The sequence below is a fragment of the Opisthocomus hoazin genome, chromosome 6 (genome assembly GCF_030867145.1).
Source record: "Opisthocomus hoazin isolate bOpiHoa1 chromosome 6, bOpiHoa1.hap1, whole genome shotgun sequence".
Lineage (NCBI taxonomy): Eukaryota > Metazoa > Chordata > Aves > Opisthocomiformes > Opisthocomidae > Opisthocomus > Opisthocomus hoazin.
In genome coordinates, this window is record NC_134419.1 from 22,537,871 (window position 1) to 22,550,164 (window position 12,294).

At 37.4% G+C, this 12,294-nt stretch overlaps 1 protein-coding gene across 2 annotated transcripts in view; it reads left to right on the forward strand.

The window, feature by feature from the left end:
- Positions 1-12,294, forward strand: part of SLC30A7 (solute carrier family 30 member 7) — a 41,426-nt gene that overhangs the window by 11,009 nt on the left and 18,123 nt on the right. For both annotated transcript variants that reach the window (XM_075422211.1, XM_075422212.1), the window contains exons 3-8: positions 1,186-1,299; positions 2,749-2,836; positions 4,492-4,618; positions 5,530-5,676; positions 7,229-7,279; positions 9,447-9,582. In XM_075422211.1, the coding sequence (XP_075278326.1) occupies positions 1,186-1,299; positions 2,749-2,836; positions 4,492-4,618; positions 5,530-5,676; positions 7,229-7,279; positions 9,447-9,582 (663 nt within the window). The remainder of the gene's footprint in view (positions 1-1,185; positions 1,300-2,748; positions 2,837-4,491; positions 4,619-5,529; positions 5,677-7,228; positions 7,280-9,446; positions 9,583-12,294) is intronic.

Below are 12,294 nucleotides of genomic sequence, written 5' to 3' on the forward strand. Positions count from 1 at the left end.
CAGTGCCATCAGGGACTGGCTTCTCTGCTCAGGTAAAATCTAAAAACAGATGTAAATATAAAAGCAGGACAGCAGGCAATATACTGGTTAAGTACTTTTGACTAGTACATACCTTTCCTAAATAGCCATCTTTTATTTCAGGCAAAAGAGAATATCATCTTGGAATTCCCTGTGTACTGAAACTCTGTTTTTCCAGCCTGCTCTACTCATACAAAGTGTCAAGTTCTGAAGTGTGAATGAACATCAAAGGCAAATTCTCATCTGATGATGCATTAGTTCTGAAATAAGATGCTTGAGAGGAAAACTGCTATGCTGAAGTAGACTTTACAGTCTTGGAATATTTGACATAACTAAAATTACAAGTGGAAGACTTCAGTATTTACAGGCCTAAAATATTTTGTCACGGGCATACATTTTTCAAAATTTTGTGAAACTTTAATTTGATTGATTCATTGGAGTTTTTTTACTGCAGATGTTAAAGAATTTTTGACCAGTTTTCCCTGTGTGTGAACACTCTTCCAAAGTATCAAGTTTGTAAACGGGTTTGAGAATAATTGCTTTTGTAAATGCTTAGTGCCATCACTGTGGTGGTATTGGTAATCTTCAGCAGAACAGTTTTAGTATAATGCACTAGTTATCTATTATATGCAGTGTATATATATGTTAATGAAAAGCAGTAGCTTTACACCCCCCCCCCCCTTTTTTTTTACTAGATGTGAAATACTGCTTTTACAAACTTATGCGGGGTCAGTATTTAATGCAACTTGTGTGTATGCACTTTTCTAGCTGAATTTGCTCATATGGTCAAACTATTAATTGAAATACAAGAAGAAATACCTGCCACTAGAATTACGTTGGTGAGAGTTGAGGCTGCGGGTTTGTCCGCTTTCCAGGGATTTTGGTTTGTGTCAGTGGAAACCACCCCTCACTACCACCAAGATCATGTGCTAGGAGGACGTTTTGCCAAGCACTCTTCCAAAGCCTCTTCCATAAACTGACAAAAGCAGTTTTGTCATCATATTTGTATCGGTGATCTCAGGTGAGTTTCTCCTCTGTGCTGGCAAAACCATGCCCTGAAGCTTAGACACAGTGTGTTCTGCTAGTATGTGAAAGATTAAATGTTGGTTTCTTAATACTCAACATGTAGCATATGGAACATAACATTTTTTTTCTGTTCTTTTCCAGTTTAGGCCTAATATCAGATTCTTTTCATATGTTTTTTGACTGTACTGCTCTATTGGCTGGATTAGCAGCTTCAGTTATTTCAAAATGGAGGTCAAATGATGCTTTCTCATATGGGTAAGAAACTTCAAGCTGTTACCTTAACGTATTTTAGTAAATGTCTAAGTGGTAATTTTTCACTGTATGAACAAAACCTCCTTTTGTAGAACATAAGAAAAGCTATATTGAAAGTGTGGGGTTTTAAGGTGAGTTATGTAAACGTTTAAGTTAATATCCCCCTAGAAACAGTAAACATGTGAAGCCATTGGTTTAGGGGAGCAAGTTTATCAGTTCTAAGATCTCTGTGATCATACTAGTGGAAACAAGTTACACAGCAGAAAGTTGCCCTGCGTTGTCTTGTGTTCATGGCACCGGTGAAGCAAGAGCAGCTGTTTCATGGGTTTGTCCTCACAGTGCAGTGAGACACGTTACAGGGAATCTCAGACTGCTGGTGCCGCGTGCCTGCTTTGGAACAGAAAGTTACAACGGAAAGGACCTAAGTCTCAGTGATGCTGCACCTGAGATTATAAACCACACTTCTTGGAACCAGCAGGGTTAAAGAGCCGTGGCTACCATTAACAGAGATCCTCAAGGCTGAGGTATGTCATCCCATACTGCCCTTCACAGATAGAGCTGCTGCAGCTGGTTCTGTTTCAAGGGCACTTGGTTCCACTGTACATTGCAGTTGTGCCCTGTAAAACAATACTGGTGATACAATATAATTAATTGGTGATACCGATTAATTAACAGCAAATGAGCTGTAACATGGGTTGCTGCATTCCCCATGGCATTACTGACCTGAATGTTGGCATTTAGCTTCAGCTGACTTGCCTAAGCATGGATTATGTAGTTTGAAAGTTAAAGCACTGTTTAATTAAGGTGGATACTCCAGTGTGCCTAGAAATCAATTTAGGAAGAATTGATTGTACCATGAACTAATTGCAATGAAAGCAGGTTCTTTATTAATTACTGCTCTGCATTGAAACAGCTGGTGTTCCATTTATTAGAGAACAGCCACAATTTATCAAGTCTGATGTTTGGTACATTGGAATTAGATGTTATTCTAACCTGGCTGGTTTTTATTGGAAAAAAATAGTAGCTGAAATAATTAATTTCTACTTAAAACTTTTACTAAAAGTTCTCCTACTAGAGGGGGAGAAAATGAATGTATGGCTGTTTGTTAAACAGAGCAGACTTCAATTACATCTTGCATACTTATCTTACTTTGTGGCTTCCAAATACTCATTTATGCCATAACTTCCAATAGAGATTATCTTAAATGGGAAGATTCTGATGTATTGAAAGTTTTCTTTCATCTAGAGCAGCTAATTTCTGTCAAAATACAACATAGTCAATTTCATGTACTTATCTGTAGTTTATGTACTGCCACTTCCATTTAGCAAATCCTTATGTAATACAGTGGTTTGAGAACTAGAAGATTGTACTATAGTCTCTAAGTTCCACTTTCAATTTTCAGCATTTAAATTAAGGTGGTAATATTTGCTGTTGCTTTTTTGTTTCTTGCAGGTATGTTCGAGCAGAAGTACTTGCTGGTTTTGTAAATGGTTTATTCCTCATCTTTACAGCATTCTTCATTTTTTCGGAAGGTGTTGAGGTACGTTATAAAGTCAATTGCACTCTCAATTGTCACATTTCTATTTGTAGAACATATTTAATGGGGATAAAATTATTGACATTTATTTTGTCCATAATTGGCTAAAAATCTGTGATCTGAAAGAGAACAGGGCATCTGAAATTGCTGGTTTGTGACACAGAAACCCAGCTTTTTCAGTGTATCTGTACTAACTTCTTAAATAGTGCATTTTGATTGTGTGTAAAAATTCTGTGAGATTCACCCTGTCCTTTTTTTCAGCCAGTTATTATGTCATAGAAAGATCTTTGCTTCTCATTGTTAAAGGACAAATGAGTCCAAGAAAGAAAGGCCATTCGGAGGAGAGAAGTTAGTCATAAGAAATGGAAATACTTTCTGTGAAGACGCTAGACTAACTCATTAAAGAAAGAGCATTATCTTAGAAATCTTGAAGTCTGATATAAATGGCAAGTAGTAATAGCTTTAACATTTACAAGGGTACTTTTCTTGAATTTTTTTTATAAGATGGTTCAGGTGATAATTTCAAGATGAAAATTTAGAAATCAAGGGTGTCTGCACTGGAGTGAGGTAGGATTAAGAGTAAAATTTATAACTGATTCAGATCAACTTGCATTACTGCTTTTACTTTTTAATGGGACATGCACTATAAATTTGTTTAGACTTCTAGTTCAGAATACATTCTAGTGCTTTATTTTTAATTAATAGAGAACTGGGAAGAGCTTTCAGGAACATATCTTCTACATAGATAATCCTTTAAATAATTCAAAATCAGTACAAACTGGGCTGAAATTGCCTACAAACTGGGGAAAACTTTACTCCAAATCTAGAAACAGCAACAAAACTTACTAGAGAAATTAAAAACGACTACTGGAAGGGTCAAGGGTAATGTTGAAACATAATTCTTTTCCTGCTGGTCTTAGCTCCCATGCTAAGTGTTCCCTTTGCTTGTGATGGTGACTTCTTTTCTCTCTGTCACTTCAAAATTTTACATCTGCTGAAAGTTTCATTGTCTTGCTGTTGTCTGTACTTTTCATCCCTGTTGACAAATGGTGAATGTTTCTCCTGTCAATGGTAATTTACCCTCTTCAACACTTAGCTTCAGATGCAAATTGTGTTAGGCGTATAATGTCTCACCGAAAAAAACCTTCCAATGAAAATAGGATAACAAAGAATTAAAAAAAAATAAAAAAATCTAGGTTTTCAAAGTTTTGAAAAATGCCAGAATTTGTTCTCAGTCTTATTTTCATTCCCCTCATCCCCTCACCATTCTAAGGAGAAAGGAAGAAATGGCATTCTGGTCTCCTGGAACTTGTTTGGATGACTTGGTTAATCCATGTATTGCAGCAAACTTGAATGTTGTCATATGATGAGCCACATTTCAAAGCATAATGAAATCTTGTGATAAAAGTTACCTACACTGTCCGAATATTCTACTATACTTGCACAGCTTTAATTATAAAATTCAGACGGTAAGAACTGGTCTGTGTACCATTGCAAAAACTGAAAGTCCCGAGTAATTTCTAATTATGTGTTTATTATATGCATATTTGTATGAGAATGCTCCTGTATCTAAGCAGTTTTTTCAGTGCCTTTTAATAATGTAAAGCAATTTTAAAACTCTACATTTGCTTCTTGGGGTTTTTTTGTTTGTTTTTTAGAGAGCACTTGAGCCTCCTGATGTGCATCATGAGAGACTTCTTCCTGTTTCTATACTAGGATTCATTGTAAATCTTATAGGAATATTTGTTTTTCAACATGGAGGTCATGGGCATTCACATGGCTCTGGTAGGATGTCTGTAATTTACAGTACTGTTTCCTTTCTTGGCACCCTGTGTTCCAGGACCTTATAATTCTCCAGTGAGAACCCCAGGATTAACTTTTAATGTCTTTTTAGTGGCAGTCCTTGCCAAAAGTATGTGACTTGTTGCAATATTGACTTATGTTTTATCACTAGCCCTAGTATGTCACTACTGTACTTCTCATGTTAATATCCGTTCAGTGGAAGACCTAGAACTCCAGAATCTACTTTCAGGAACATGCACTCTTCTGCACCTTACTGGAAGAGATTTGCAAAACGTCTTTTGGACAGAATTAAGTTGGAGTTAAGCAGGTTCTTGGCTGGAAAATTTACAAAACAGTTTCTGAACCAAATTTCAAGTATGGGATGATTCAGCTTCAAGTGCTTCTCAACTTAGAGTTTTTTGAATTTAAGTGCAGAATTGATTTGCCTAAATATATGGTAAACTTTTTTTTTTCTGCAAAGCTAATTGGTATCTTTTTCAGCTTAACATATAAACTGATATAGACTGGTGGAAGAACATAGTCATTGGTCTTTAAGCAGAAGTTTAAGCTTGAATTCTTCATGTGATAGCAAATTTCTGGTTTCTTAAAACAGCTATTTTTAATGTGCTTGTATCTAAGTATGTGTACATTTTTCAAATTGTACTAGAAGTGTAGCACAGCTAGTCTCAGAAGTGGGAATGTATAAAAGCTCTTGACTTCTGAAACCAGATATATATTTTATATGGCTGCACAGCACAGATTTAGATGACAAACAGCTTGTGTTCATTTTCTTAACTTATTTAAAGCCATACCTTAAGATGACCTGAAAGATGAATAGGTTTTGAGTAGCTTAGAAACAAATGTAAGCATACTAACACATAAATTTATACACTGATGGTGATATTTATTTATAGGGCATGAACACAGCCATTCTCTGTTTAATGGTGGACTCGGTCATGGAGGTCATGGTCACAGTCATGGACATAAACATGCCCACCATGGACATAGTCATGGTCATGGCCATAGCCATGGACACTCTCACAGTCAGGATTATTGTCATGGTAAGTACTTAGTTAATGTTATAGGCCATCTTGATTCAATTTAAGTTTGCTATTAATGATTTACTGGAAAAAAAAAAGACAGTGCTGGCAGCTTGGTGCGAGCATGTGTAGAAGCAATTTCACTGAATGTGTGGTATGCTATGCTACAGGCATGTTTTGTGGCTCATTTTGGTAAATGCTGTTTCAGTTGCAGTAAGTTTAGTGTTAGTTTTTAAATGTTTTGCTTTACCAACATTTTTTGAATGTTCACTGTAAAGTTGTGTGTTGGCAAAAGATAAAACAGATGTATGTTATAATAATAAAATTTAGTTATCAAGTGCTCTGTTTCAATTTTTTATTGAAGTCAAAAGACAAAGTTAAGCTGCTTTGCTAGTGTTCTCTATTTGAATAATTTTACAGATCAAGATACTCAAATAATGAGCAAGCAATTTTACTTTAGGTATTTAGGTCCTTGGTTTGTGATCTCAAATACTTGTGTAGTTGTAATGTGTTTTAAAGCTGGTTATGAAAAAGGTACTTGGTACCTTAGCTATGCCTAAATCTTTTCTATAAAGGCAAACAAATCTGTGAAGACATCCATGCAAAATGTGATCAGTAGCCTTCACTATGGGAGAAGGGACAGTGTGGCTACTACCTATTTGAAACAATGCAAAGGAAAGCCTTACTCTAACGCAGGGTTGTCAATCCGTCCCACCTAAGCCATAAACTACAATCTGATGTGACTGAAGATGTGCACATTCAGAGTGGGGAATAGTGTGGTAACTTGTACACTGCAGGTGACAAAAACTATTAAAATATTTACTTGTCCCTTCCTTGCTATTTTTAGTAGACAATCCGTGCTTATTTTCTAACTGTTCTTCTGGAGTTTGGTTGGAAAGCAGGAGTTCCCACCTCCTTTCTTTTCCTTGCTCTCCCCATGCCCCCCACCCCAGTGGAACAGTGAACGTAATGTTTTGTTCAATTTGATATTCAAGTCAACTTTTGCATAAACTATTAATCTTCACTGGAAGTAATTTGCTATCCTTTAACAATTTTTTCTTAAAATATCTTTATGATGTGTTCCACAGAGGCATTAATCTGCTTGAGTGAGAGAGCTTTTTGACTTAGTTCTACATTCTTAAAATCTTATCCTTGTTGTTTTATATTAGGTATAAATGCTTGCTTAAGTGAAATATTTCTGGTTATCAAAATTCTTTGACCTTACTCTTCTTGTTTGTGTGTATGGCTTGTAAGTCTTGAGGAGGGCCTTATTTGCTAAATACTAGAAAGGTCCCGTTTCTCAGTTTGTTTTCATTAAAAACCAAATGTTGATCACTATAACTTTGTATGTATATATATAAAATATATTGTGTGAAGTGGTATTTTCTTTTTAAAAAGTATGTGTTTAAGACTTCTAACTAAATTGCTGCATTAAAAACCAATAGCTAGAGTAAAAGCTAGTCATAGTGAGCATCTTGTCTGTTAAAGATATTTCCGAAAGGAAGACCGTAACAGAATATACCACTAGAGAGCACCTTTGTGTAGGTTAATATGCTAATAATTGTCTTCGCAGATGACCATTCTCTTGAAGGGATGGCTGGATCCAGCAAACAGATTTTACAAGGTATGATGAGAATAAGTATAGTGGCTTATTAGTTTTATCATGGTCTGCCTGCCTGCCTGTGACTGTCACACATCTGTTTTAGAGGGTGACTCTGGGTAAATACTACTTTTTTCTTAACAGAGCTATATTATGAAGTCTCCTTCCACCTGTAAACACAGCAGTGCCATAGCCTGTGCATGGCTAGGCGTTCAGACATTCACTGAAGTCTAATGCAGTGTCAACACAGGTTGAAAGGGAGATCCCAAAAGCTGGAATTCAGCTACTGTTACTGATGCTGAAAAATCAAATAAAAATCTGTGAAAGAGTGGTTAAAAGCAGAAACCTAAGGAGCCTATTTGCACCGTATGCTCTGGAAAGTGAAAAACAGTATTATTAAGATATAATGTATTTGAAAAATGGAGATTGATATAATTGTTAAAGGGTACCTGAGGTTAAAATTTGCATTTCATCAAGCTGTTACAGTTGGTTTAGACAAGATAGTAATTCACTCTAACTTGCTTGGAGGAGTATTGGAGCCCGTGATCTCCTGAGCATTAGTATAAACAAATTACTGATAATTTAGATGTCAGTTTTGAGCTTTTTTTTTTTTTGAAGTGTTCAAAAGTTGGAGGGAGAGAAAATTATGTAATTTAACATGTTGTAATTATTTGTCATATCCAAATGTACGTGCTGTTTTCTGTTACTGGATGATTTTCTGGCTTGTTTGTAGTCCTTGAAGAGGAACATTGTCAACCTCTTTGAGAGCTTATAGTATACCGTACTATGTATATGTATACTCAGTACTTCAGTAGAAGATATTTGAAAATCAGTATTTCATGAAAGGCACTTTTTAATTGAAGCATATTAAAATAACTCAATTTTATAGAATTTTACTTTAATTTTTCAATACTGTGGTGGGTTGGCTCTAGCCAGTGCAACTGAGCACATGGCAGCTGCTTGCTCATTCCTGCAGTGAGGCAGGGAAGAGAATTAGAAGGATAAAAGCGAGAACTACTCTTGGATTGAGGTAAAGACAGTTTAGTAAGTGAAGGGGAAAAATAAGTGCCCCCAGAAAAACCCAAGTGATGCAAAGACAATCACTTACCACCTCCCACCAGCAGATCAATGCCCAGGAAGTCTCTGAGCAGCAGCTATTTTGGAAAGACAACACATCAGTTTTACTGCTGAGCATGATGTTATATGGTATGGAATATACCTCTGGTCCGTTTGAGTCAGCTGTCCTGTCTGTGTGCAATCCCAGTGTCTTGCCCACCCCAGCCTACTTGCTGTGGGGGCAGAGTGAGAAACGGAAGGCCTTAATACTGTGCAAGCACTGTTTGTCAATAGCTAAAACATTGGCTTGTTATCGACAGTCACAAATCCAAAGCATGGCACCATACAGGCTGCTGTGAAGAAAATTAAATTAATCCCAGCCAGACCCAGTACAAATGTAGACTTGGAACAATCACTAAAGAGCTGATTTATAGTTGTGTGTTGTTTTTGTGAGGAGAGATTATCTGAGTCTGGACAATTGCATTCAAAAAGCTGTTTCTGAATGACTGTTCCCATCATTGCCAGCAGAGAGCTCCAAAGGCCAAATTTTAGCTAGCTACAAAGCACTTATTTCTTTGTCTTTTAAAGTAGTGTGTTATTCTTCAAAATAAAAATGAAGTTGTTCATGTCTGCAGTATTGTTTAATTCTCAAAATAATTTGTCTTGGATTTTTTTGCTACATAACTTCTACAAGATACTGTAAATGAAACATTAGCGTCTTTCAGAGCTTTACAGGGCTATTTCAGTTAACAGTCTTACCATCTTATACAGTACTTAATATTGTCTTTAGGCATCAGGGAACACAAGTTTCCTTACTGTAATATGGGTTGGTATTGAATAAAAAAAATGTAGCTATATCTGTTACTCACTGCTTAAGTTGATAGCCATGCCATGAAATACCCCTTACTGCTAAGTGCAGAAAATAATGCAAATTGTTCAAATGCTCTATATTCTACAAATGTGTCTAAATCCTGTGATCGCTTCCTGCATGTTTGACTAAAAATTGACCACAGATTTAACAACCATAAATCATGTTATCTAGTTCTTCTAGTTCTTTTCTCCATAAACTGTCCTTGAAATGCTCCATTAGCTTTAAGAATACCAAGTTGTAATGAAATCAATTAATCTCTTACAGGTGTATTTCTACACATTGTTGCAGACACTCTTGGAAGTATTGGTGTAATCATATCTGCTATATTGATGCAGAACTATGGTCTGATGATAGCAGATCCTATTTGTTCAATGCTGATAGCACTACTTATAGGTGTAAGGTAAGCATTGCTATCACTGATATTTGGTGGTATTTCTGATGCTAGTTACACACAAATTACAGCTCAGAAGAAGAGGTTTGTTACGGTAATTACGATGTTTGCTTTTCTTCCAAGAGCGATATGTTAACTCTTTTCTGTACAGCTGTTCTGGTGTGCTCTTAAATGAGTTATCTTTCTTTTCCTTTTTACACCTACAGCTTTTGCTCTTAAATCTCTGTATTTTACCCCTGTTTGCATAATACTACAGAAATGTCTTTCAGGTTCAAACTGTAGAAAGCTTCCTCCATGTGTTTAGTACATGATTATATAAACCAATGTGCTCCAGTAAATGGAACAGAATGGCTTCAGGGCAGCAGAGTTGAGCCTGCTGGCACAGGATTTGCCCTTGTCCTTAATAAATTCAGGGTGGTAATTCCCCCCCACCTGGCAAGAACTGCTTTTTCCTTTGTATTCTGAGACATCCTTATTCTTTTTAAGATCTGATGGAAGTGCTTCAAGTACTTCTGGGCTTTTCTGGTTGTTGCTTACCAAGCTGTAAATGTGAAGCTATTTGGATTAGACTGGACAAGCAAACATTTCATTCAGTGATGCTGTTATTGGGGCTTTTCTGGCAGCAGTTTCAATGGTGGCATAGGGCAGAGTGCCACAACTCCAGTTACAACCTAACAACTGAACACCTTTGTGTCTTCAACATTGGCGAATGTCATCTGATTAACTGCAGCTACTTATGCTTCTACCATGTATAGCATGTTTATACCATGTGCATGGCAGCATTATTGAGGTGAATCTCCCTGTTCATCAGAGTAGGCTAACATGCTTCAGGCACTAAATACTCACAGAAATCTGTGTGCTAGAGATTGCTATTAAATTACCACTTTAATATAAACTTAATATTTTGACTTAAACCTCCTGTAATTTCATAAAGGACAAATTACTACAAACTAATTCTATTACTGAAATCTCAAAAGAACGGGAAAGCAAATGTTTAGGCTGCTGAGGGGAAAGAAAGTATGGCTGAGATAACAGCTGAGTAAAACACAGGCTTCCATACACTTTGTATTTTAAGGGTCTAGCTTTGTGTACAGCAAAGCACGTGTGGAGTGCTGATCAGAAAATACCACATTTTCACTGTTTAAAGCAGGGCGGCAATAAGCAGAGTGGCAGATGCTTTCTATTAACCCCCACCCTCCCACCAGAGGAAGGGAAAAAGGAGGAAAAAGGAGAGAGACTTACAAATTGAACATAAAAAGTTTTACTAATAATATTACTAATATTATTAATAAGAGAAATAATGCAAAATATACAAAGCCAATACTGAGTTTCTCAGAGCTGGGTGCTCGGGCACTGGTGTCCAGCCACCAGCTGCCAGGCAGCACCAGGAAATCCCGGACTGGCCTCGGCAGTAGGCAGGAGCTGGACTCAGGAATACATGGATTGGAATCTGGATCAGGTTCGCAGGCAGGACAGCGAGCAGGGTCTGCTTCAGAAGGTGGCCATGGACGAAGAGAGTGAGACCCTCGTGATCCCCCAGCTTTAAACTGAGGATGACGTGCATGGCATGGAATACCATGTTGGTCAATATTGGGTCACCTGTCCTGTCCACCCCTCCCCGTTAGTGCGACGCTTCACGACTTCTCACTTCCGGGACCGAAGAGGTCTATCGGTGACTGTGGCTGCTATAAACGATAATTATAAACAGTCCTTTTTCTGCATTCCTTTCCTACCATTAGCTCAGTAAGACTATAAATATTAGGTGTTATCAACTTTGGAGCGGACAGTGTCTGTAAAATATGCAGCCAGCTTCAGGAAAATGCAGTTACTTAGAAGAACTTAGCTGTAAGGAAGATTCACTAAAAGAGAATCGGTTCTGTTTTAACCAAAACCAGGACACACGTGAATGAGAACTTTTTTCTTCCATTTGTACAGAGATTGGAAGAAGACTGTCTTCCATAATGGTGGTTTCATAATAAAGCTGTTTATAGGTCTTCTAGCACAGTTAGGAGGATTGTCTGAGATCCATGTTCTAAGCTGAAAATGCTGGAGAAGTTCCTTTGATGTATCTTTTGACCTGATACCAGACCTCAGCCTGTAACATTAATTTTGTTGGTCTATGACGCTACAAATGATCTCTAGAATCATTATGCTGAGTGCAGTCAGCTGTATCATTGTCAGTAGAAACAAGCCTGCATTTCTTGTAGACTTGACACATCCTGGCACAGCAGTGGAGCAAACACTGCGCAGGGTGCATGTGGGTTTGAGGTGGGGAGGAAGCAGGTGTTCAATATCTAGTACAGGGATTCCTGGCCACCTCTGCGGGCCTGTTTGCAACCTTGATAAATAACTTGGGATTGGCAGGGGACAGGACTTGGCTTTAGATTAAATAATTGTCTGCTGTTTCAGAGGAATATTTGTCAATTTTACTTGTGTGGAGTAGTCCATTCATGTCCCCTTTACTAGTTAAACCAACTTTGATAAGGTGGAGTGGGATAAGAGTACACATGTGCCCCAACAAGTGGACCCATGCACGTGTGTTTAAAAATCAGGATCTGTTCTTTGTGTCTGTAATGAAGAAAGCATAGTTTTGAGTCAGAGATGCAAAAGCCAGTCTGATAAAGTTGTCCAAAAGTTTTCATGCTGTATGGGGACTTTCCCCTAGCTGGGACTGTAAAGCTTTGCTTCTTTCAAACAGGGTTGTGTAAAAGCTTCAAGGTG